General features: G+C 51.2%; 2 protein-coding genes and 1 pseudogene across 5 annotated transcripts in view; all 3 read right to left on the bottom strand.

The window, feature by feature from the left end:
* Positions 1 to 942, bottom strand: part of PROZ (protein Z, vitamin K dependent plasma glycoprotein) — a 30457-nt gene extending 29515 nt beyond the window's left edge. Inside the window, exon 1 of one of the 4 annotated variants that reach the window (XM_036904787.2) lies at positions 502 to 942. In XM_036904787.2, coding sequence (XP_036760682.2) covers positions 502 to 571 — 70 coding nt within the window. In that variant the 5' untranslated portion in view covers positions 572 to 942. The remainder of the gene's footprint in view (positions 1 to 501) is intronic. The other 3 variants (XM_057494498.1, XM_036904786.2, XM_057494497.1) reach the window with 3 other exon arrangements.
* Positions 943 to 3041: 2099 nt separating this feature from the next.
* F10 (coagulation factor X) lies at positions 3042 to 23429 on the bottom strand. Its single transcript, XM_036904783.2, has 9 exons — positions 23370 to 23429; positions 22230 to 22539; positions 20078 to 20238; positions 13268 to 13292; positions 9578 to 9691; positions 7877 to 8008; positions 6652 to 6902; positions 4168 to 4285; positions 3042 to 3784 (listed from the first exon to the last, which is right to left on the bottom strand). The coding sequence occupies exons 1-9, from the start codon at positions 23412 to 23414 to the stop codon at positions 3225 to 3227; spliced, it is 1716 nt and encodes a 571-aa protein (XP_036760678.2). The 5' UTR covers positions 23415 to 23429; the 3' UTR covers positions 3042 to 3224.
* Positions 17323 to 19638, bottom strand: LOC118922257 (lysine--tRNA ligase-like; annotated as a pseudogene).
* Positions 23430 to 24561: the final 1132 nt, after the last annotated feature.

The following is a 24561-nucleotide window of genomic DNA, read 5'->3' as shown; positions in this document are numbered from 1 at the left end:
ACTATCAGTTGACTTTCCGGAAGCTCCTATTTCTGTGTGTTTTGGGCCCACTGCTGTTGAGTGGAGGGGTGGATGGGTGGGTAGGGGCATCTGTTGACAGAGCTGGGGGAGCACTGGGCCAGCCCCATCTGGGCAGCACACAGAGGAGCTAGGACGAGGTGGCAGACGGGCCACAGTCCAAGGCCTGGGACCCAGCATGTCCCAACAGCCGGATAGGACTCGTGGGTCGCCCAGAGGACAAAGCCAAGCTGCTTGCTGCCCACCCCCGGGGCCCACAGCCAGGGACCCGTCCACAGAGAGCCTGTCCCTGCACCTTGAGCCACGCTGCCAGCTACCAGCCTAATCCCATGTGGGCATCGCCCTGGAAGGAGCCCTGGGGACACCATCATTCCCTGCCAGCCACTGGGAGGGGTAAAGGGATCGGGAGCTCTGTCCTGGGCCAGCTGCTCAGGGCCCTTGTGGGAGCCTGCACCCGCTGGGGCCTTCAGCAGGGCTGCCTACCTGAGGATGCTGCCCCGTGGGGCTCAAGGAAGAGGAGGAGGATGAAGAGCAGCCGGACACAGGGCGCCATGCTGGCCACTCCGACCACCGCTGGCAGATGAAGTCTGAAAACAGGGCGAAGTCCGCCTGGCGCTGGCCGGTCCGGCTGCTTAAACAAGGCCCAGCCTCAGCTGCGGGCCAGGTGGCTGTTCCTTGGGTAAATCCTGCTTTCTGAATGCATGCTTCAGTTCTGCGTTCTGCTATTTAAGCCAAAGACGGGGAAGAAAAGGCAGAGAAATGAGAGCCAGGGCAAAGGGCATTGGCGGGGACTTGAGGGACACAGAGTGGGGTGGCTTCCTGGGAGTGAAGTCAGCAGACCCTGTCCTGTGCACGCAGCCCCGGGGACAGCTCAGGGGCCGCGGCCACAGCCCAGTGACACAGCAGGAAGCAGGACAGAGGCCTGGAGCTGACGTGCCAGGTGGTGGGGGGCCCCAGGAGGGGTGGTGGAGGAGTAAGGCCACTTTTCAGTGTGGAGAAAAGGAAAGCAGACGGGGTACGGAGTGCGGCCTGCCTCAGACAAGCCAGCCCCGGGGGCTCCCTTTGGGAGGGGTCTGGAGCCCAAGAGCAGCCCCTGGACTGAGGAGAACCGCAGGGCCCCTAGAGGCTGGGCTCCCAAGCACAGCAAGGAGGCCAGCGTGGCAGGGGGTCCAAGGGCCTGAGGGCAGAGGGACATAGCCAGTGGGGGGCCAGGGGCAGAGAGCTTCTGCAAAGGGCAGCAGGGACCAGCAGAGCCCGACCTGCCCCTCACTCAGAACAGCTTGCTGGTTTCCTGGGTGCTGAGCACCTCGTGGAGGAGCTGACCTGGGGCATCCTGGGAGAGCCAGCGTGCCTTTGGACCTGGAATCACGCTCAGCACCGTGCGGGGGCAAAGACAGCAACCCCACCCCCACACCCAGCGGCCGCTGCCAGGGATGCAGGAGCCACCCCTACCCTATCTCTGTCTTCCTCTCTCTCTCTTTCTGTGTATCTGTCTCTGAGTCTGTCTTTGTCTCTGTCTCTGTCTCTCTGTCTTTCCGTTTCTATCTCTGTCTCTGTCTCCCAGTCTCTCTCTGTCAATCTCTCTGTCTGTGTCTGTCTGTATCTCTGTTTATATATGTCTGTCTCTGTCTCTGTCTCTCTCCTGCTTGCTGCCGGCCCCTCTGCCTTGGGGGCTGCCGCTTAGATGGTGTGCCCCGCGGTGTAAGCTTAGCCCGAGTCACCATGTAGACAGGGGGTTTCATCGACCCGGTTTCCCCGTGAAGTTGGGGCTACCAGGGGTGGGGTCCCTTGGGATGCACAGCCCCGGGGGGAATCCCTCCACGAGACCCGGCCACCAGCTGCCGCACGGAGCCAGTCAGGCCGCATTCTCTCCTGCCCCACAGCCTTGCTGCCCTGGTCGGATGCTGTTGCCTCAGTCTCCCTCCTGCTCTGGCTCCGATGGCGGTGGCTGACAGTGAGGGACGCCAGTCCTGACAGTGAGGGTGGGCTGGTGACTTCCCCCAGAGCTCAGTGGACCCCAAATGACTTTTGATCTCAGAACCAAAGACCTGAGTTTACCCCTGGATGGAGACCACCCAGCTCTGCGGGGAGCCCCGCCCCAGCTGCCCCTGTGATGAGATCTCCTGCTGGGGAGGAGGGGCCTCAGGGCTGCAGGGGGCCACTCAGACTTGGGACCTCGCCTCCACTCCCCTCACACTGTTTCTGGGAAGCTTCACCCCAGCTGGCATTGATTTTTCTAACCTCACACGGTCTCTTGTTTGCGAAATACTCTGTCCCACTAGTGGTGTTTTGGGGAGTTTCACACTGGAACCTTGAAATTTTGCCTAGGGAAGTTACACAAAACGTAAGCTGGGTGGGACACTGGGGCACACTGGTAGGTCTGGTCTGGCATGACTGTTTTCCAAAAGCACATTTCCATGACCACTTAGAGGGCTGCGGGTGCCGGGGACTGTGGCGGGGAAGGGTGACACTCGGCCCATGGTCAGCAGGGACCCTCCTCCAGCCCGTCACCTGAGGAGCTGCAGAAATGCCCAGGTCCCGCACCCACCCAGAGACCTTGGCTCAAGTGCTCTGGGCTGTGGCTGGATGCAGGACCGCAGAGCCGTGTCAGGGTGGCTGGATGTGGCACATGTTAGCAGTGCCCAGGTGGTTCTGGTGGGAAGCCAGAGGGAGAATTGGTCCTTAGGTCCACTTCAACATCCCCTGCCAAGGAGAGGCCCCTCCAACAGATCCTGCCTCTCCCGGGACACCGGGGGAATGTTTCCACCTTGTCCCAGATGTGGGAGGTGAAGGAGGGCCTCAGTGATCCTGGCACGTGTGGGGGCCCCCACCCCGAGCCCAGGGAGAGATTGCCCGGGGGGCTGGCCCCAGCCCTGCCTTGCCTCCTCTCTATGCCCCACAACAGCATTTAGGGCGAGGAAGAACACACAAGGAACAGAAGTGGCCCCCCTACCACAGGGAGACCAGGCGCCCGTCCCGTAAGGCGTAGCATTTCCTGAAGCAATCTCCCAGCCCCGAGAGGCTTCCAAATGAAGATTAATTTCAATAGAACAAGAAAAAAATCAGGGTGAGGAATCAACACAGATCTAACCACAGCAGACAGGAAACCTATTCCAGAGCTCAGCCTGCAGACAGGCCGGCGTGAAGATGACACGAGACCCCAGCACAGCCCGTGGGTGTCCAGTGGATGACCCCAGGGTCCCTGCTCAGACTTGTGTCCCAGCCCTGGCCTTCAGGGACCGGTCAATCCACTTGAGGAAGTTGGTGACCTTGGTGTAGACCCCGTACTTCCCCTTCTTTGCACAGCCTTCGCCCCAGCTGACAATGCCCGTGATGAAGTAAGTGTCCTTGAACCGGGTGACGTGGGGGCCTCCACTGTCCCCCTGGCAGGCATCCTCGGGCTTGGAGTCATAGCCGGCGCAGAACATGTTCTGGGTGATGGAGAAGCTGCTGGACAGCTTGCACGTGTTCCGGTCCACGTAGGGCACCTCCAGCATCTTGAGGGTGCTGGACGGGCGGCCCTTCTCGTGGGTCTTCCCGAAGCCGCTCACGATGCCCGTCTTCTGAGTCATGAGCATGGACTCGGCCCAGTCCTTCTTGGGCAGGCAGGCCGGGGCCACGTTCATGCGGAACACGATGGGCGTCTTCAGCCTGACGACAGCTATGTCGAAGTCGTAGGTCTCCCGGACGAACCTGTTGTGCTTCACGATCATCTCCACCTCGTGGGCCGCCTCGTTGCCCTCCTCCGTCTCCGTGTTCCGGTCACCTGGAACAGAGGTCACACGGTGGTGTCGGCTCGGTGTGGGCCACGCCTTTACACAGCAGCCTTCACACAGCAGCGAGTTACTTTTTAAAGTAGTATTTTCCCAATTAAAAAATGGTATACAGTCACTAGGAAATTTGAAAAATTATAGAAGAGTGTAATGAGGCAAATAAAAATGACCTTGACCTCCACGACCCAGGGGAAGCCTTCAGTCACGTTTTTGCATATACGGTCAGCACTTCACAGGCTTTCAGTTAAATCCCTCAATGGGATTCCAGAATTCTATCTAGCATCTCCAATAAATGTGATCCATTGTAGGGGTCTCTGAAAATAAGGACGTGACAGTGGGCCCGGCAGGGCAGCTGAGGAGTGAGGGTGCCACTTACCTACCCTCACCTTGAATCTCTTGGCTTGGTAGAGGCAGTGGGCTGCGGTGAGCACGTAGTACTCATTCAGGATGGTGCCTCCGCAGAACCCCTCGTTTTCCTCATTGACGAGCAGAGCCTGCAATGAGAGCACCGGGGCAGGCCAGCCTGGGTCTGTCTCTGAGAAGAGGGATTCAAGACCCTTTAATTGAAAGGATCTTCTCTACCCCCGCCTGGTTTTGGGCCCCCACGTCCCCTGGATCAGGGCCCCCTTGCCTGGATCAGGGTCCCCCCACCTCGATCAGGCCCCCCTTCCAGGTCAGGGTCCCCCATCTGAATCAGGGCCCCACCCACCACCTGGATGGGGGCCTCCCTGGCCTGCACGGTCCCTGCCCATCCTGCTGTGGGTCTCCCGATTGAAACAAGGCCCGCACCAGTTCCCACCAGGCCACACAGGCTGCTGCCCAGCCCAGCTGACTGTGCTCCACCCTGACCGCGCATCACCTTGAATGTGTATCCTGTGCCTCTTCCTGAATTTCCCATGCCGGCACCTTGGTGCGTTCCCCAAGAACTAGCTCATGGTCGACCCCTGGCACCCCCAGGTCCTTCTGCACCCACCCCCCTGGTTCCAGGATCTGGGTTTGGCAGCATTTTTATGTCATTCAGCCTTTGCTTTTTGGCTGGCCTGCTGGTGGGCTCATTCATTCACTCAACAGACCTCCGCGGGCCTGCTAAGCGCCACACCGCAGCTCCTTGGGGCAGCTCTGCCACTCTGTACATCCTCCTCCCCGGGACGCTGATGCACTTCTACAGGGCTCAGCCTCTTATTTCTTCCTAGGTTGTTACACACTCTCTGAAGTGTCACACAGAGAAGAACACCTCCCACTGTGGCAAAACCCTTTATTGTCCATGTGGCTCTGAATTATACCCCCGACCAAGCAGGTGCCAGTCTTTGGAGAAAACTCTTGCCTAAACTGGTGTGACTTCTGGTCTCTAGAATAGTTCGACTATTCAAACCCATCTCCCATGGCCCATGGCAGGCCACCATTCAAGGTCAATTTCCCTGGAATCCATGTGGGGACTCCTGTGATTCTCCCCTGGCACATTTAGGAGTGAGGATAGTCCACCTGGGAATGAGACCAACGGGCAGGTGAGAGGCGCCACAGACAATGCTCTTGTTTTTCTTTTAAGAACCGGGCTTGCAGATCTGGAGACAGAGCATCTCTGTTTTCCCTTTCTCTAGGGAACTCCACGTCCCCGGAGCAGCAGTACTGGCTGGGGCTGTGTGTCGGTTAACGAAACAATTACCAACATCAGGTTCTAAGAGAATTCTTAGAGGCCTTCCTGATGGCACCAAGTGGTAATCCTTTTGCCTTTTCTTGCATGACCTAAGAACTGACGATTCTTGGATGCTGAGTGAGGGAGAGCCATCTTTCTAGGACTCAAGACAGCAGCTGTCCTTCCTAAAGATGGAGACGAAGCAGCCGGGAGAGCCAGGACTCCAAGTCTCAGCAGCCACGACCTGGGCCCCCGCCTGCGGCCCCACCAGAGCCCTCTGGGGCTCCACGCTGCCACCTCTGCTGATCCCAGGGGCCTGCATGGGGCTCCTGGGGCACCACTGTCCTGGCCAGCCTGAGTGGCGGTGACGTGGGCGGGCTTACCTCCACCCCATCATTCATGGGCCACACGTCGGGGCAGCAGTGGGCACATCTATGTCCCCCACACAACACCCCCTTCAGTGACTGGCATGCGGTACGTTCTCCATGGCCAGGCACCCATGAGTGATGGCTGCATGCTGAAGCCTTCCCTTGGGTGCTTGGGAATTTAGGCCAACGTGCACCTGTTGTGCAGCCGGGAGGTGAGGGTGAGCTGAGGGAATGCCTAAAGGTCATCGGTGGCTCTTGGATTTTCTGCTTGTGGGAGAAGCTGTTTTGGCTTTGGACACTAAGAACTTCGAGCCCAAGTTAGGGCTGCCAGATAAAACAGAGGACACCAGTTAAACTCGAATGAGGTAAATAGCGAACGACTTTTAGTATAAGTATGTCCCAGGCAATATTTGGACATACTTACATTAAAAATTCTTCATTGTTTAATTGTTTTACTGAAATCCAAATTAAAGTGGAAGTCCTGTGATTTTATTTGCTCAATCTGGCAACCTTACTGACAACTAGCGATTTCTCAGCTCTGACAACAAATGGATGTACTTTTCTCTAGGTAGCTCCTCCTCATTGGCATTTCCAGATTAGAAACAGAGGGTGAGTGAATCTTCCTGCCCCGCGAAGGAGGCGCACGGAGGCTCCTGTCCCCAGGGCAGCGGCCCCTCCCCACGGCGCCCAGCAAACGGCTCTGCTTCCGAATGGCTCCGGACACCCGTTATTTGAAGGGCTCAGCCTCCCTCTGTCCTTGCCAGGCGGGGACTCCTGGACACGCAGAGGGGACGCCCCTCAGAGGGGAGGGCGGGGCAGGCAGGGCCCCTGCAGCAGGCACAGGCCAGCTCAGCCTTACCTGCCAGGGACACTCGCCGTCCTTGCAGTCCCGCCCGCCCACGATGCGGACCAGGCTGCTTCCGTCGTCCTCGGGGCTTTCCCCTGCTGTCCCGTTGAGGTCCAGCAGATGGAGGGCGCTCTCCGTGGGAGCCAGGTCTCCAGGGTCGTACTGCTCCAGAACGCCAGCTCCAGAGGGCTCCTCGAGGTCAGAGGCGGCCCGGGCCCACCTCCTCCTGCGCCCCACAGTGAGTTTCCCACAGGGGAAGGGCTCTGAAGAGAACAAGGGGCTCCTCAGCAAAGCCAAGCAGAGGCCCGGTGACGGGGCAGGGAACGGGGAAGAACTCTGGTGGGTGGGGAGCTCCGTGACTTCACTGGCGCTGGGTAACAGTGGGGGTGCCAAGGCCACAGCACAGCGATGTGCGCTGCACCATGGTGCACCCCTCGGTCATTTACCCAAAGGGCAGCACTGTGGACGCTGCCCTCTGGCTGGCCAGTGTGCTGAAGCAACCTACGGGGAGATGCACCCCAGAACTGGGGCGGCTTCTGGCTGGACGAGGGCAGCTGGGCAGCGACAGCAAGATGCCGACTCGACCCATGAGGTGCGTTGCTCATGTAACACTGAGCACGGTTTGTACCACTTCCTAATGAAGAGCCGAGAAAAGAAAGGGCTTCAAGGCAGAGGGCGCAAACGTGCGGGTCAGGCTGCGTGAGGAGGGCTAAAAACGAGAGCTGCCCGAGGAGCGCCAGCCCCGGGGGTGCAGTCCACACCAGGAAGCTCCCTTCCACGGCATCACCAGCTGGGGCCCCATGGCCGAGAGGGGCGAAGCAGGACCGAGAAGAGGCACGGAGGCCGGAGACGAGAGGCGGGAGCACGGCCCGTCGGAAAGGGGGTCTCAGTGCTTCTGTCCGCTGCCTTGTGCAAGATTGGGGGGAAGGCGCGGCTCTTGGAGAGTGGGGGATCCAGAGCTCTTCGCCCTACACTGCTACTGTTAATATCTGTAACCCCTGAAATTCTGAACTAGCCCTTCCATGATGCAGAATGGGACTTTTTGCACTAGGAAGTAGTTTACCCCACAGTCATGGTCCCCAAGGGCTCAGGCACCGCCATTGGCCCCGTCTTTCAATGGCTCATGGGAGCAGTGGCTCTGCTTCCAGACCTCGCTGCCACAGGGTGCTCCCCGCCTGCTAGTGGGCACATGTGCCGTGGCTCAGGGAGCCCTGCGGGTGGTCCATGCTCCTCCTACCTGTGGACACGCAGGACTTGCCATTGTCACCCAGGACGTAGCCGCTTGCACAGGAACACACCACGGAGTTCTCCTCCTCACTGCAGAACTGATCACAGTCCCCATTGTCCAGGCTGCAGAGTTTCTGAGTGGCTGTAGGAGAAGCATGTTGGCCCTCAGAACAGACTGGGGAAACTGAGGCTGCAGTGGTGGGGAGGCGGGGTGGCCACCCAGCTAGCACAACAGGCTGAGCAAGGTGCCAACACACATCAGCTGGTCCCGTGCAGAGAGGCCGGGCAGCCGAGAGCAGGCTGGGCTGATGAGGGTACTGTGCCTCTGTGCGTGGGGTCACCAGGTGTCGAACAGGGGCGGCATGTGACTGCAGAGCCTGGGTGCAGACTCCCAGAGGGCCCTTAAGGAGGGCGCTGGAGGCTGGGGTCAAGTTCAGCCTAGGAAGGTGCACTGCTCTCCGCATGGAGGCACCGACAGTACGGATGAGCTGTGGGCGGCTGGCAGGCTCAGGGGCCAGGGCCTGGCAGAGCTGGGCCCAGCACTTGGGGCCCACGGAGGTGGGAGGACTCCCATGAGAGCAAGAGGCCTGGGCTGGCAGGAGACTGGGGTCAGGGCTCCAGCGTGGCAGGATGGCCGGGTGGGCAGCGCACATCCTGGGCTCAGGCTGACCCATGCTCCAGGCTGCCCTTCCATCATGTTATTTCAGCCCCAGAGGCTCCAGTTTCCCATCTTGTGAAGTGGTGCAGGTTGCGCCCCACCCCCAGGATAGCTAGAGCCAGAGCCTTTCGACCAGTGCCAGGTTCCGGGACCTCAGTGCGGCCGAGCGACCCTCCAGTCAGCAGCCCTCCCCGAGCCAGGACTGCCCCCTGCTTCCAGGACGTGCAGAATGTCAAACTCTGTACTCTCATCAGTAATGCCAACTTGCATTCTGCCATTTGGGTTTTGATGAAACAGTAATTACAGAGCAAAGATCAGCATTGACGGAACTTTGGAAAACATTCCCCAAGGCCCTGGGGTCAGCCAAACAGTGTGTAGGAGACGCAGCTCTGGACTGTGGGGGGAATGAGGCACAGTTTTCCAGCTGGGGAAAATTCCCAAGTAATCCAGTCTAAAAGCATGTTCTAAAGATTACAAATTAAGCAATTTAAAAGAAATGGTAATCTTTCTCTTTAGGGAAAACTGGTCTAATACTAACCTAATTTTTATTAAAAATTAATCACCATATTAGGAAGACTCTTAATGACTTTGGTAGAATTCATTAAATATCTCAAATGTTAATAACTGACAATCAGAACATTCAGAATTGATGTTTTCAGTAGCAAACAAAGTGAAGGTGGGGACTTGGACCCACTGCCCAGGGTGGCAAGGAACGTGAGTAGCCGGTCTGAGGGCGGATCCCGCCCCAAGGAGGAGTCAGGTCTCACTTTGTGCTAAGGGGGCACCTGCTCCGTGATCGTTCCACGCGCCTCTCTCAGAGGAGCAGAGACGTGGCTGTGTGTCTGTCCTTGACTCGCAAGCCCAGCGGATTGCAGGACACACCTGGGCTCTTCCTTCTCACCCACTGCTCCCATGGAGCCACATAACGCAGCCCAGACTCGCCACCAGCGGCGCCCAGGACTGTCTCATTACGTGTTTGGCTTCCTCCCTCTGCCCCACCTTTCCTCTTCAGGCCCACTCTGACCTGTAGGTGCACCAACAGGAGGCACTCACGTATTTCACAGTTTTTGCCCTCAAACCCTTCCAGGCAGGAGCACGTGTACTCCCCGAGGCCATCTTTACATCCGCCCAGATTCTGGCAAGGATTGCTTTCACACTGGTCACCATCTGCAAAGAAAGGGTTTGGAAACTGAGGCTGGCGGGCAGTTCCTATCGTCAGGGAAATGACTGTGCTGCCTTGGTACTGGCACTTGCCAGGAAACTTGAATGAACCTGGAATTCCTCCTGTTTGCCTGTAAACAACTTCCTATCTGGACTTCATTTTCTCCCCACTTCATGCGGCTGTGTACGTGACACCCTTATCTAACTGGATCGTTGATGAGCTTTCCGATGTTTGACAGTGTTTTTACATCAGGGTGAGGAGCTCCGGGCTGGTGGCCGTGTGGGACCAGTGGAAGGACAGGCCCTGGGTGTGGCCTGGCCCTTGTTTCTGGTCTGGGCACTGACAGGAGGGGTGCTAGGGTTCCTCTCTCTTCATGGCCTGGGGGTAAAATGAGAACCAAAGACTATTACCCAACGCTAACACGGGACTTAGCATTTCTTGGTGCCTTTGTACAGAGATAGGTCCCCTTGTCATTCTGAAAAATTGGAACACAGTTACCAGGATCAAAAGCACTCCTCATGGTACATCAAAATGCTCAAAACAGACTTACCATTTGACCCAGGAATTGCACTCCTAGGAATTTACCCTAAGAATGCAGCAATCAAGTATGAGAAAGATCAGTGCACCCCTATGTTTATCGCAGCACTATTTACAATAGCCAAGAATTGGAAGCAACCTAAATGTCCATCGATAGATGAATGGATAAAGAAGATGTGGTACATATACACAATGGAATACTACTCAGCCATAAGAAAAGGGCAAATCCAACCATTTGCAGCAACATGGATGGAGCTGGAGGGTATTTTGCTCAGTGAAACAAGCCAAGCAGAGAAAGAGAAATACCAAATGATTTCACTCATCTGTGGAATATAAGAACAAAGGAAAAACTGAAGGAACAAAACAGCAGCAGAATCACAGAACTCAAGAATGGACTAACAGGTACCAAAGGGAAAGGGACTGGGGAGGATGGGTGGGTAGGGAGGGATAAGGGGGGGCAGAAAAAGAGGGGTATTAAGATTAGCATCCATAGCGGGGTGGGAGAAAGGGGAGGGCTGTACAACACAGAGAAGACAAGTAGTGATTCTACAACAGGTTGCTACGCTGATGGACAGTGACTGTAAAGGAGTATATAGGGGGGACCTGGTATAGGGAAGAGCCTAGTAAACAAAGTATTCGTAAGTATTCGTCATGTAAGTGTAGATTAATGATTAAAAAAAAAAAAATGCAGTTCCTATGTGGTGACCTCTAATGAGTTCTACACAATAATATAAAGGACATATAAAAGTGTAGGCAAAGGGTCTGTTTGTGTTTATACAGAGGATCAAAGCCTAATTTGGCTACCCCGAAAATGAACTAAGAAACGATATGAAAGAGAACTTCCAACATCAGCACTCTCGGGAAGACTCATGCCAGAAGATGATCATCAAAAAACCCCAACAAAGATCCACGCACTGCTACAGCTGTAGATGCACTCATCCCACCAGCTCCTGGACTTGCCATGGGAATGAAGGAGATATCTAAGCTGGCCTGTGCATACAGTAAAACAACAAATTTGACTGGATCTATACTGTTGGAACTCAACCAAGAATTAGGAGAAGTGCAAATTGTAGTGCTCCAAAATCTTACAACTACAGACTATTTACTGTTAAAAGAACATATGGGATGTGAACAGTACCCAGGAATGGGTTGTTTTAATTTGTCTGATTTTTCTCAAACTATTCAAATTCAGTTAGATAATAACCATCATATCATTGATAAGTTTTCACAAATGCCTAGGGTGCCTAACTGGTTTTCTTGGTTTCACTGGAGATGGCTGGTAATTACAGGTATGCTTTGGTTATGTAACTATACTCCTATTATGTTAATGTGTGTGCGCAATTTAAGTAGTAGCTTAAAATATATACATGCTGAAGTTACTCTACAAGAAGATATGTCAAAGAAATAATCAATCTTCCCATGTTTTCTCCCGCCTGCTACTTCTATAGCTTTTCTTCTTCCTTCCTAATTACAACGAATTCTTAAATAGAATTCGTGCCTCATATCAAATTTACCGAGTATCATAACTCCTCCAAGTGGTAAAGATACCTCAAGACAAATGCTGGGCATAGAAGCCACAGGGCATAAATATGCAAAGAAATAAAAAGCTAACCATTTCAAACAATAAGGCTTCTCTCTCACTTACCAACTTAACATTTCCCTGTATGGCCCCGGAAGATGACTGGTTAGCCAGAGACGGGTAAGATTCCTCAAGGGAGGAACAACCTAAGACAGGCACAGTCGCAGGGGGGTCATCAGGTGAGAAATTGGGGATCAACAGAGGTGAGGCTTAGAACCTCACCCCCCCTGTTCTGAGAGAAATCTTCTGCATATGTGGATGTTTTATTGCCCTTGTCTAGCTTGGATTAACACATAGTCTACAGGCACACACCTGATCATCTACATTTGCTCTCTTACAACACTAAACTATGTTTTCTACCTTTATGTTGTATCTACCTACCACTTCAGCATCTTATTAAAAATAATAAAGAGAGAAATGTGGTATCCACATATAAATCAAGTATAAAAATCAAATGTGTATTCATATTTGAACTGACTGTTTATAGTTCATAATGCATGAGCAAAACCAAAAGTTTCTGTGATGACTGCCCTTGTACTGTTCACCATGTAACTTATTCACTATGTAAGAATTTGTTCTCCATGTAAGAACTTGTTCGTTATGCTTCAGAAGATTGGAGACTGACGAAAATTAGGCTTGGGGTGGATTAATGATTGTGCATTGAGCATTGACTCCCCTATACAGAATTTTATTGTTGTTAACAACCATTTGATCAATAAAAATGAGAGATGCCCTAACAACAACAACCAAGAAAAAGTACACACTTCCAATTGTAAAATAAATAAGCAACCGGGATGTAATGTATAGCATAAGGAATATAGTCAAAATATTGTAACAACTTGGTATGGTGATAGCTGGTACTTAGAATTATCATGTATATAAATGTTGAATCACTGTGTTGTACACCTGAAACTAATGTAATGTAATACTGTGTGTCAACTACCCTTCAATAAAAAATAATTATCTAAAAAAAAAAAAAATAAAAATAAAAAAAAAAAATAAAAAAATAAAAAAATAAAAAAAAAAAAAAAAAAAAAAAAAAAAAAAAAAAAAAAAAAAAAAAAAAAAGCACTCCTCATGGTTAAACCATTTCAGATGCTCTAAACATTAAATCAAGGTAGTTACCTTACTAGAGACCTAATCTTACAGACTCTATTTTTTTGTTTCTACCTAATAAACATGGATTAAAAAAATGATCATGGAATTTGGTATCCTTGAATGAGAATGAACTGATTTAAATCTATGTTTAAGTAAGTAACAGAGTACAGTTAATATAAAGTTACTATGAATAAGAATTTAAAAATAACTATTATGGAAACAGGGGAAAAGTCTTCAAGAAGTCAGATTTAAACAGGAAATTTAGAAAGAAATTCAGAAAGTATTTCAAAATTCAAGTACAATCTCTCCCAATATAAATATTCTAATGAACCCCTCTCACTTAAGATTTAAATAGAAAACATCTCACCTTTGTATTTATTCCAGAATTCATTCTAAAAGGAAAAAAAGATTTTAAAATACATTAGGGGAAACACAGACATTTTACACTGAAAACCTGAAGATGATATTTTACCAAACAGAAGTCATTTTCTGATGCAAATTGCTCTGGAGCTACTCAGTCTAAAGTTCTTCAGGTCTCCTGCCTCTGTAAAGATGAGGCCTTGTCATCATAAATGCACTATCTCTGTTGAAAATGGAAAGTTGGTTTTCAAGTTAATCACCAAGAAATGGACTGTACCAAAAATAGTGTGCTCTACTGGTCACCCCCAAGCTGATCAGTGAATGGTTTTTAGTCAAGATACTCAGGTCAAACATTCAGTGAAGGATCAGTTACTTTGTGAGTAATCATTACATTGATTATAAAAATGATAACTGGCAATTAGCTTAAAATAGGGCATCAAGAGCCTGTATTACACTAAACAATGTTCATAGTCTTAAAAAATTGTTTTTCACTCTCTGTGGTAGGTTGAATAGTGTCCCGTCAACCTCCAAAGTCAGATGCAACATCAGAAAGTGACGTTAACTGGAAATTGGGTCTTTGTAGATGTAATTAAGGTATGGACCTAGAGGAGAGCAGATTGGATTAGGGTGGACCCTAAATCAATAGTAGTGTCCTTATAAGAAACAGGAAAGGCCACGCAGAGCCACACAGAGGGGACCAGGTGAAGACAGAGGCTGGGGTGACGCTTCTACAGGCCTAGGAATGCCAAGGACGGCCGGCGCCCCCAGAAGCTGGCAGAGAGGCCTGGAACAGGTTCGCCCTCAGAGCTTCTGGAACGAATGCACCTTGGTGACACCTTGATTTTGGACTTGTGGTCCCCACAACTGTGAGGGAATATATTCTGTTGTTATAAGGCACCCAGTTGAGGCACTTTGTTATAGAAACCCTAAGAAACGAATATACTCTCTTTAAAATTTTATTTAAAAAATTCCCACACAGTAAAGTGGACTCAATTTTGGTGAAACCTAAAAATCTATGAAATCCAACACATGTATGGAATTGTTTAACCACCACCACAATCAAGACACACAACAGTGCCACACACACCTCCAAACCAAACTCTACATGTTACACTCCCCAGCTTGCCAGCCCCTGGCACCCCACCCTTGGTGTCTAGCACCACTGATCTACTCTTCATCACTGTAGAAGGACTTCTTGAGAAGCCATATAAAGGGAATCACACACTATATAATCCCGTGAAATTAGCTTCTTTCATTCAGCACAATGCCTTAGAAATTCATTCACGTTATTGTGTATTATCAATAGTTTGTTTTTATTGCTGGTAGAATTCCACTCCGTGGCTGTACCACAGTTTATTTATCCATCCACCCAAGAACATTTGTATTATTTTGCTTTTGGCAATTACAAGTAGCACTGCTATGAAGATTTATGCACAGGTTTGTGTATGAACAAGGTTTCATTTCTCTAAGGTGAATGGGCCTGCCGAGTCACATGGCAACTTCCTGTAACCTTCTGAGAAGCTGTTGCCCTGATGCTCAGATCTGCTTTTGCACAGGCAGCGGAGGACAGGTCCACCCACTCTACATCTTCACCAGCACTTGTTTTTGCCAGTGTTTTTAGCTCTGTAGGTCTGAGGTGGCATCTCATTGCGGTTTTAATTTGCATTTCTCTCTATTGTGGCTAATACTGTTGAATAGCTTCTCATGTGCTACCCATGTATTGTCTTTGGTGAAGTATCTGTTCAATTCATTGTTCATTATGTTTAACTGAGTTATTTTCTTCTGCTGGTTGTAGGAGTTATTTATATATTCTGAATACAAATCCTTTGTCAGATATGTGATTTACAAATATTTTGTTGACAGCTTGTACTTTTATTCTCTTAATATTTCGCAAAGAGAAAAGTTTAAAATTTTGAATAAACCAAATTTATCCTTTCTTTAAAATGAATTGTGCTTTTGGTGTCATGTCTACAAATTTTTGCCTAACTCCATGTCATGAACATTTTTTCTTGTAAGATTTATGCTTTACCTTTAGATCTATGATCCACTTGAGTAAACTTTTGTGTATTTGTGAGGTTTAGGTCAAAGTTGACCTATTTTGCATATAGTTATATAATGTTCCAATTTGTTGAAAAAGATAATCCTTTCTCCATTAAATTGTTTAAGTACATGTGTCAAAAATCAACTGGCCATATTTCAGTGAGTCTATTTATGAACTTTCTATTCTGTTCCATTGATCTATGTGTATGTTTACCAGCACCAGACATTAATACCTATATGACTGATATAGCTTTATAGTAAGTCTTTGAGTCAGGTAGTGTGATTTCTCCAGTGTTCTCAAAATTGTTTTAACTATTTTAATTCTTTTGTTTTTTCATATTTCCAGTGTTGGAATTACAACTTGTCTCTCTCTGATGGAATTTTTACTGGCATTGCATTAAATCTATAGATAGAATTGGAGAGAATCAACATCTTAACATGTTAAGTCTTCCAATTCATGAATACTGAATGTCTATTTATTTAGGTCTTCTTTAATTTCTTTCATTAGCATTTTTTAGATTTCAGCATACCGATCCTATGCATGTTTTATCAGATTTACAGAAAAAATATTTAATTTTCTTTGGAGCAACAGTAAATGGTATTTAAAATATTTTTGGTTTCTAACTGTACATTGTTACTACACTGAAGTATACTTGTGTGCTGACCTTGCATTCTGTGGCCTTGCTAGACTCTTTTAAGTTTTTAGGAGTGTTTTTTCAGATTCTATGGAATTTTCTATGTAGATGACTGTGCCATCTGCAAATAGGGATACTTTTATTTATTTTTCTTGACTTATTGTTAGGCCTTCCTTATGGCCAGGACTTTGAGTACAGTACTGAATTCGGAGCGTTGGTAATGGACACCCTGCCTTGTCCCAGTCCTGGGGGAAGCCTGCATTTCCACCATTAAGTATGATGCCAATTGTGGGTTCCTTGTATGCTCTTTACCGGGTAAAAGTTCCCTTTTATCCCTGGTGTGCTGATAGGTACCTTATCATGAGTGGATATTGCTTTTTCTGCATCAGCTGATAAGATTATGTGGATTCTCCTCTTCAACTGTTAATATGGTAGATTACATCACTGATTTACTGATTTTCAAATATAGAGCCAGCCTTGTGGGCCCTAGATAAATCCCTTGGTTACTGTGTATTTTGTTTTTTATATTTGTGTTTAGTTTGCAAACATTTTGTTGCAGATTTGACTGAGAGGTTCCAGAGAGATGTTTTAATGTAGTTTCCTCCCTCCCTTTTTAATTGTCTTTAATGGTTTTGGCATCTGGGTGATGCCGGCCTAGGGTAAATTGGGAAGTGGTCCCTCTTCTTTTCTAGAAGAAGTTATCTAGAATGGGTATGATTTCTTCCTTTAATGTTTGGTGAAATTCACCAGTGAAACCATCTGGACCTGGACAGCCCTTTTTCAGGTTTTCTGAGACAAAGAAACTGAATCTGAAGATTTCTTTCATATTGTATGTGTTTTGGTAGTTTGTAGTTTTGAATAATTGTTCCATTTGATCCAAATCATCCAGATTTCATCCAAATATGTGTGTAGAGTTGTTCCTAGTGTTCTTTTAATGCCTGCAGGGTCTGTGGTGACATCTCTCCTTTCATGTCTGATATAGGTAATTTGTTTTGTTTTGCTTTTTTTTGCCAATGTTGCTGTAAGTTTATTGGGTTTTATTGATTTCTCTATTTTCCTGTCTTTAATTTCATTGATTTCAGTTTTTTTTTTGAGTGTCTTGAGATGGAAGCTTATTGATTTGAGACTTTTCTTTTCCAGTACAAACATTTTAATGCTATAAATTTCCCTCAAGCACTACTTTGGCTGCATCCCACATATTTTATGTTATATATTCATTTTTACGGAGTTGAAAATATTTTCTAATTTCTCTTAAGATGTCCTCTTTGCCCCATGGATTATTTAGAAGTGTGCTGTTTAATTTCCACATACTTGGAAACTTTCCATTTATTTTTGATAAACTTCATTATGGTCAGATAACATATTTTACATGATGTCAATCTTTTAGATTTGTTTGTGTATTAATGACACAGGATATGGTCTATCTTGCACAATTTTCCATGAGTGCTTGGAAAGAAAGTTCATTCTGCTGTTGTTGAGAATCCTATACATATTAATTAGATTCAGGACAAGTAGTGTCTGAACTGGAGGGAAAAAATGGTAAACTCATAGCCAGTTCTATGCACTTCCAGTTCTAGTCTTCTTCAATATTACTATTTAGTTTTTTCAGGGACCTCAAATAGCTGCTCCCTGCATTTTAATCTGGTTTTGTAGCTGCATTCAGTGGGACAGGATGGAGTCTGCTTTCTCCATGTTACGTGGAACCAGACTTTGCTGGTAACTTTTGATCCAGTGATCCTTCTCTGGAGCTAGTCTTAGAAGACAACCCAGAAGAAATATACTTATGTGTATTCTCAAAATAGTAATATTAAAAAATCACTTAAATGACCCAAACATGAGAAAGGTAAATGATCCCCACGATAAAATACATTTTAGCTCTTTAAAATTATAAGTGAGTAGCTATTATAGGTCAGGAACAATGTTTGGGGAATGATGCTGAGGAAAAAGGTACTATGTGAGCTTGGACTGGCATTACAATTACTTTTATTATTTAAAACAACTACACATGTGTATGCAAAATAAAGAAACATTTAAAAATGAAAATAGTTCTTAAAACTGTGAATGACTTTTTAGAGACAAATTATTTCATATAAGGAATAAAAATGAACTCTTAAATGCGGCTCTCTGTTCCGGTGGCTGAAGCGAACAGTGGCCATCAAACAGCAGCATACAAGAACCCCTTGCAGACCTTCACCTTTCTCAGAAATGCAAAGATGTCTGAGCCACATGATTTAGTTATTTTCTAGACTGAAGTGCCAATTGTGGTGTTTCTCGGTGTATTAGTGGTTCCTACATTCTCCTTATCTTCAGGTTTCAAGGCAAGAAACAGAAATAGTTCCTTGATGTTAATGGAGTCTGAGAAATGCCCATGGCCAGCTGTGGGGGGCAGCCTGTACTCCACGGCATCATCATCATCAGGTTTGGCCTGCTCCTTAAAAGCTGCTTGCTGCCATGTGGGACTATTCAACTCCGTGTAGGCACTGCACACTCCCTTCTTCATGACAAACAGTGACACCCAGAGTGGCCTATTTGGCTAAAAGGCTTATCCCTGGTGATGAATGTGGGACTGCGGCAAGTCACTTTCAGGAACCCACTGCCAGCTTATCATGGAGTCTGGCTCTTGTCTCAGGTGGAAGACATTCAACAGCTTTTGCTGCATAGATATTACCAGGAATATTTTTAGTTTCTTCAGTTCTGAGAAGGTTCATTGCAGGCAGCTTCAATCCCAGGACTTTCTCAAGCTCTTCTACCGTGCTGACTCGCTGGGAGGGTGGGGGAGGTCAGCCTCACGGGCTTGGCCTTTGGGCCCTCTGGATGGCGGTGTGGTCCTGTGACTACCTGTAAGTTGGCTCCCCAAGTTGTCTGCACAGGCCGTGTAGAACCCACAAGTGGTGACATCCAGTCATGTCATCTGGAACTGGTCCCCAGTTTCACAAACCTAGTCAGTGCCACAAATTACCAGCATCTTAGGTACCAGTTCTAGGGCGATTCTTATGTAAACTCATATCCAGCTTGTGGTAGGTGACAAAAGGCTTGGCCACAGCTCCCCTCGGGGAGATACTCATCAGAATTTAAACTCACTTAAATTAAAATGAGTTAAATCCCAACTCATCCGAGAAACTTCCTTTGCATGTGGTGATCTTAGTGTGGATGATAAATACGTGCTTCCAAAGTCCCTCCAACATCTCCAATGGTGCCACTGTTGCCCTGTCTTTGAGGCCAAAGTGAGAATGCAGTGACACACTCAGGCAAGGCGCCAGTCTGATTTCACGTGTCTTTCTTCCAGGATTCTCCGGGACTCCCATTACGTCCCTGAGGCAGTCTGCTAGGATATGAGTAAGTTTTCTGATTCAGCGCTCCGGTTGTAGAAGGGCCTGGAGCATGGGCTCTGCAGCAGCTCTCTGGCGGGGCTGCCCCTGCCGCCCAAGGCCGCTTGGTCAGATGGTGTCCGGGCTGCCCAGTGAGGACTGTCCACGTGGGGTGCTGGAGGGCCCGGCATGGTGGCGTGGCCACACTCCCGCTGGGCCCCTCGGCTCTCGGGCTCCTTCGCCCGTCCTCCCTGGCTGTGGCTCGCGCCGTCTACACCCACCTTGCTAGCACTGCACGGCCTTCCCCAGTGGCCTGACTCAAGTGGGTGCCGCGGGCAGCGACTTCCAGGGCAGAGCCCGAAACCCCGCCTCTTCCGGGGCAAAGGGCGCGCAAGTTCCGCCGGCTGCAGCCGGTATTGCGGTGACTGCGCAGGCGCGGTGCTGGGGTCAGGCCTGCTCCTGCCGCGGCGCAGGCGCGGTGCTGAGTTTAGCGGGCGTCTCCTCACGTGATGGACGGCGGACGTGGTGGCAGCCGTGGATCTGAGTGAAGATCCCGGGGGTTTGGACCTCTGTGCACGGCCAACCAGGGCGGCGCTGGCCAAGGCCGCGAGTAATTTTTTGAGTACACATATTATGCCCTAGAACCGATTTAACAGCCCTCCGGAAGTTCTCGCAGCCCTCCTGACTTCCGGCCACACATCCCAGTTTTCCACCCCGCGAACATGTTGGTGCCGCGCCATAGTGCGCGTGGTGACCACGGGCCTGTCCCCCGCGCACCGTCCTGCCCAAGGACGCGCCGCCTGCTGCCCGTCCCCCGCCTCCCCGGGACCTTACCGTCCTGGCCACGTCCTCGAAGACCTCTCGGGCCTCCTCGAAGGAGCAGGTCTCCTCCATGCACTCCCGTTCGAGGTTCCCTTTCTTCATCTCTTCTAGGAACGAGTTCGCCCTCCGGACCCTCTCCAGGACCGTGTGGGCACGTGCCCGGTCAGTGAACACTGGGGACAGGGAGGACACCGAGCTGGAAGACCCCGCGGAGTGGCACCGCGAGGGGCTGGGCTCTGCCTGCACACCAGGACAGCCGGAAGGCAGTGCCGCGTCCCTCCCGACCCCTCCGGTTAGTGGGAGTCGCCTGCCCCACACCCCCTACTCCCCTTGCTCTGGAGGAGTGCACACCCCCCTCCCACCAACGTGCCAGCCTGCCCGCACAACCCTGCCGGCCGCCCATCCCTCTTCCCTGCGCTCCCCCTTCTCAGCGCCCCTGGCCACTGCCACCTGCTCCACTCTGTGCTTTGGCGGCACCCCAGCCCCACCCTGAACTGAGTGGAGTGGAGAGTTGTGATACTGTTTGGATCATGATCTACGATGAAAAGTATGATTTCTATCGAGTCCCAGGACACAAATACACACGAAGCCAAAGTTCCAAGAAATAGTACTTACTACTCTTTCCTACAAAATAGTACATATCAAAAAAAGTTTTCTACTTGATTTTGCTCTATTTCATTTTTTAAAAACCCACTGAGTTGATTTTATGACTCACAAAGATCCAAGACCTGCAATGAAAATGTCTCGGAGCAGAGACCGGGTCCCCTGCAGTGTATGTACAGTATCCCAGCCCTCTGCGGCTTCTCTCACGCACCCACGTCTTCTCTGCACTAGGATGGGGAGGCCCTCAGACTCTTTTCCTGGCCTTTGCATGCGTCTGCCTTTCTTCCACTGAAGGACTTAGTTTCCCCAAAATAAAAAGACTCTCCAGGTCGGTATTTCTAGCCCCAGCCTTCAGCCTGAGCTCTGTGGCTGCAGCTCTCGCACCGTGATAGATGCGTGAGCGTACCTCGGAACCCCCAAACAGGACTGCAGAATCAAGCAGTCTTAACTCTTAAATACATCTTGGTCACCTCCTGCTTAATGTTGGCAAGTGGAAATTACAATGCCCACTTCTTAAGAGTTGTTTTACAGACTGTATCCAGATCCTGGTGCTCAGCGGGGTACACCCCAGGTTAGCTTCATTCCTACCTCGAATTACTTTTCCTTTCCAATCCCCCATTTCTCTTAGTGACATCAATATCCCAACAATGCCAGACTCAGACATATTTGTGTCCCTCTGCATTTCTCTGTCTGCTCCACTGCCAAGCCCTTGGTTTTGAAATAACAGCCTGTGCCCAGGTTTCCCCTCCATCCTCCCCCACACGGCTCTCTCTCTGTTTTGTGTTCCTCTTGCTCTTTTTCACTTTCTACCACCTACTCGCCTCCCACACGCCCGGGTCCCCCCTGCCCGCTCTTCAGTGTGCCCGTCCTTCCCTAATCCAAGACACGTGCAGTCAGCCCCAGGCCCCCACCCCAGGCCTCCTGCCCCAGGCACCCCCCCACACCAGGGCCACCACCACCACCACCTCTACTTCCCCCTCTGCTCTTGCTCAGCCTCTCCCCTTTCTAGGCTGTTCTCTTTGGACAGGCCTGGGGGTCCTGGAAGGCCCAGAGCGCCTCCCTCATCTCACCTCAAAGTGGGCAGCCCCTTCCCCTGGCTTAGCCAGCCCAAGACTGGTGGTACTGGCTTCTCTTCACCCTCCCCCCATGTGGAAGCTCCTTTCTGCCTGTGACCCCCTTTCCCCCACCCGGCTCCTTTGGCAGTGGGAGGGAACTTTCTGTCTCTGCCTGCCCCCCAGCTCCCGCTTCCCCCTGTCTCTGATTCTGTCTCTCTGTTTCTCTGTCTCTGTCCCTCTGCCCTGCTCTCTCCTTCCTTCTCTGGCCATGTTTCTGTCTCTCTTTTTGTGACTGCTGATCCACCGCCTGACTCCCCACCCACAGAGAGGCACACCTGCCCCTAAAGTACCCTTAGCTGAGACCACCAAGCCCAGTGGTCTCACGCCAGCATTTGACAGGAGATGGAGCCACTATCCACACTGCAGAGAGCTGAGGGCATCTCCTCACCACCCTTCTCCCTCCCCTTTGCAGGGGTCACCTCGAGTGTAGGGCGAGGGGTACTTACCACTGCCCCCCGGCAGCAGGAGGCCTGCCAAGGAGGTGCTGAGCAGGACGAGGCACAGCAGGCCCGCCATGGTGTGAGAAGGACAGTGTCTCTGTCCCCGCAGTGACAGGCCTCCAGGGCAAGGTTCACTGACCCTGGCTCGAGGGGGGCTGGCTGTCCTGCTTATCACAGCCTCCTGATTGGAGCTGGGGCTTCTGGGGGCGGTCAGGGGCAGTGACCACACTAGGGCATGGTCACTCCGTCCTGTGCGGCTCTCGGGAGGTCCTGGCCACGCCTCGTCCTCGTCAGTAACCGCGTCCAGTGGGACCTGCTGTGAGCATAGGGAGTTTTGTTCTGAGAATACAAACGTCATCTTGTAGTTTTCAGACATTTATGTCTGCTCTCATTTCATCCTTACAACTAGGATAAAAGCTAAGGATCATTTTCTGCATCTTTTCTTCTGATGGCTGAGGTTCGGGGAGGGGTGAAGCCTGGCCCAAGGGCAGTGGCACACGTGGAGTCTGACCCCAGGGCTTCCTGCCTGCATCCTGCCCTTCCTGTCTGCAGCTGTCCTCCAGGTCCTCCTGCAGGGCCCTCTCCAGAAGCGATCCGGCCCCAGAGCACCTCCATCAGTGGGTACTTGTGCCTGTGCTCACCACGTCACCTGTAGCCCCAGTCCCAGATTCAGGGGTCCCAGGATGCAGGGTGTGTCTGTGGCCCTTCTGTGCCATGTCGCCCCTTGTACACAGGTTCCTACATGCACTTCCGGGAAGACACCCCCCACCACCGCGAATGCTCTGCCAGGCTCCCGTTAGGCTGGCACAGGATGAGGTGGTCCAGTCGGGAGGAGCTGCAGCTGTACTCGCAGCCCCACAGCCACACCATGGAGGTGCCTGCAGGCATGGGACCAGCTCCCGATGGCGGCTTCCCTTCAGATATGCGCTGGGGCCAGGCAGGGGCAGGAGGTGGACCTTGAGAGGCTGGAGCCCACTCCTCCTTTATGCAAAGGTCAGGCCAGGCCCCCCGGGGGAGGGGCAGGGCCAAGGGCTAGGGCTGCAGGCGGCTGTGTGGCCCAGCGCCCACCCCATGGCCACTGCACGGACCCTCTTCTGGGGTCGCCCAGTCAACGCAGACCATCTCCACAGGAGGCAGGAGGCTCACCTGCTTGGCCCTCGTCCCAGGAGATCCCACAGCCAGGGTCTGCATCTCCTCACAACAGGGCCCAGGAAGGGGCAGTCACCTCATTTCTGAGGCAAAGCAGCTCACCCTGCGGTGGCCAGGCTGTGGAGGGAGATGTGCACCATACGGCAGGTGCACCCAGGTGCTGGGGCCACTCTCCCAGCCCAGAAACCTCCCAGAGCATTGGGCACGGGGATGCGGCCCATGAGCTCCTCGGCTGACTGATTGGGCTCCTGGTCTGGCCCCTTCAGGCCCCCCTGCCTCCCGCCTTTACTGCCCTGGAAGCAGAGTCCAGCCAGCTTCTGTTTCCAGAGAGAAACGAGGCTCCCTGGGCTTGGGCCTGTGGAGGCGGCAGGAGTTTCAGCAGCAGAACTGCCCCAGGCCTTTGCAGCTTGCAGTGCCGAGCTGGAGGACCGCTGGATGCCTGCGGATCAGCTTTACTGCCCACGGCGACGCGGGGTCCTCCCAGGCACCTCGGTGTAGGCACACTGACGCCATCCCTGTGGCGAGCATCCAGGCGGGCTCCCCCGACGGGGGTGTGAGTGCCTTGGCCAAGAGCAGGAGGCAGACGCCTGGCCCCATCACTCTGCGAGCGCCTTGACAATGGCCACCTGATGGGCAGCCGAGCACGTTAGGTAAGCACGTTAGGCTCCGCTGGTCAGGTGTCTCCTTGGCCAGACATCTCTGTCCCACCTACTCAGCACTGTGGTTTCAGGCCACCGTGGGTGATGCGTAGAGGCACGGGTGTGTCCCAATAAAACTATTTGCAGAACCCAGCAGCTTGGACTCATCCCCATCATAGCTGTGGACCCTGCACCAAAAGGCGCTGGCGTGCTCAGCAGAGCAGGTGCCGCCTGCAGCTCCCAGGTGGTCCAGGCACTGGGCAGGCTGGCTGTCCAGGCGGGGCTCAGGGGGCCCGCTTCTGCGTGGGTGCCTCTGCTCCGACCACCTGCCTCGCGTTCTTCCCCACCAAGGCCTATATTAGGCTCGGTGTGACCCATGATCACCTGATAGCAGTGTGTCCCCCCACCTGCTGATTTGGGCAGCACCTGGGACCCTGCATTTTGCGGGGAGGCCCTGACGGTTCTCGGGCAGGCATTCCCTGGGCCTCCCTTGGAGGACTGTCACTCACGAGGGCCTTGGCAGGAGGACACCCAGTTCTGTGGGGCTTGGG

Source organism: Manis pentadactyla, chromosome 17, assembly GCF_030020395.1.
Source record: "Manis pentadactyla isolate mManPen7 chromosome 17, mManPen7.hap1, whole genome shotgun sequence".
NCBI lineage: Eukaryota > Metazoa > Chordata > Mammalia > Pholidota > Manidae > Manis > Manis pentadactyla.
Note: the sequence above shows the minus strand (reverse complement) of the source record. Positions and strands in the feature narration are given on the sequence as shown.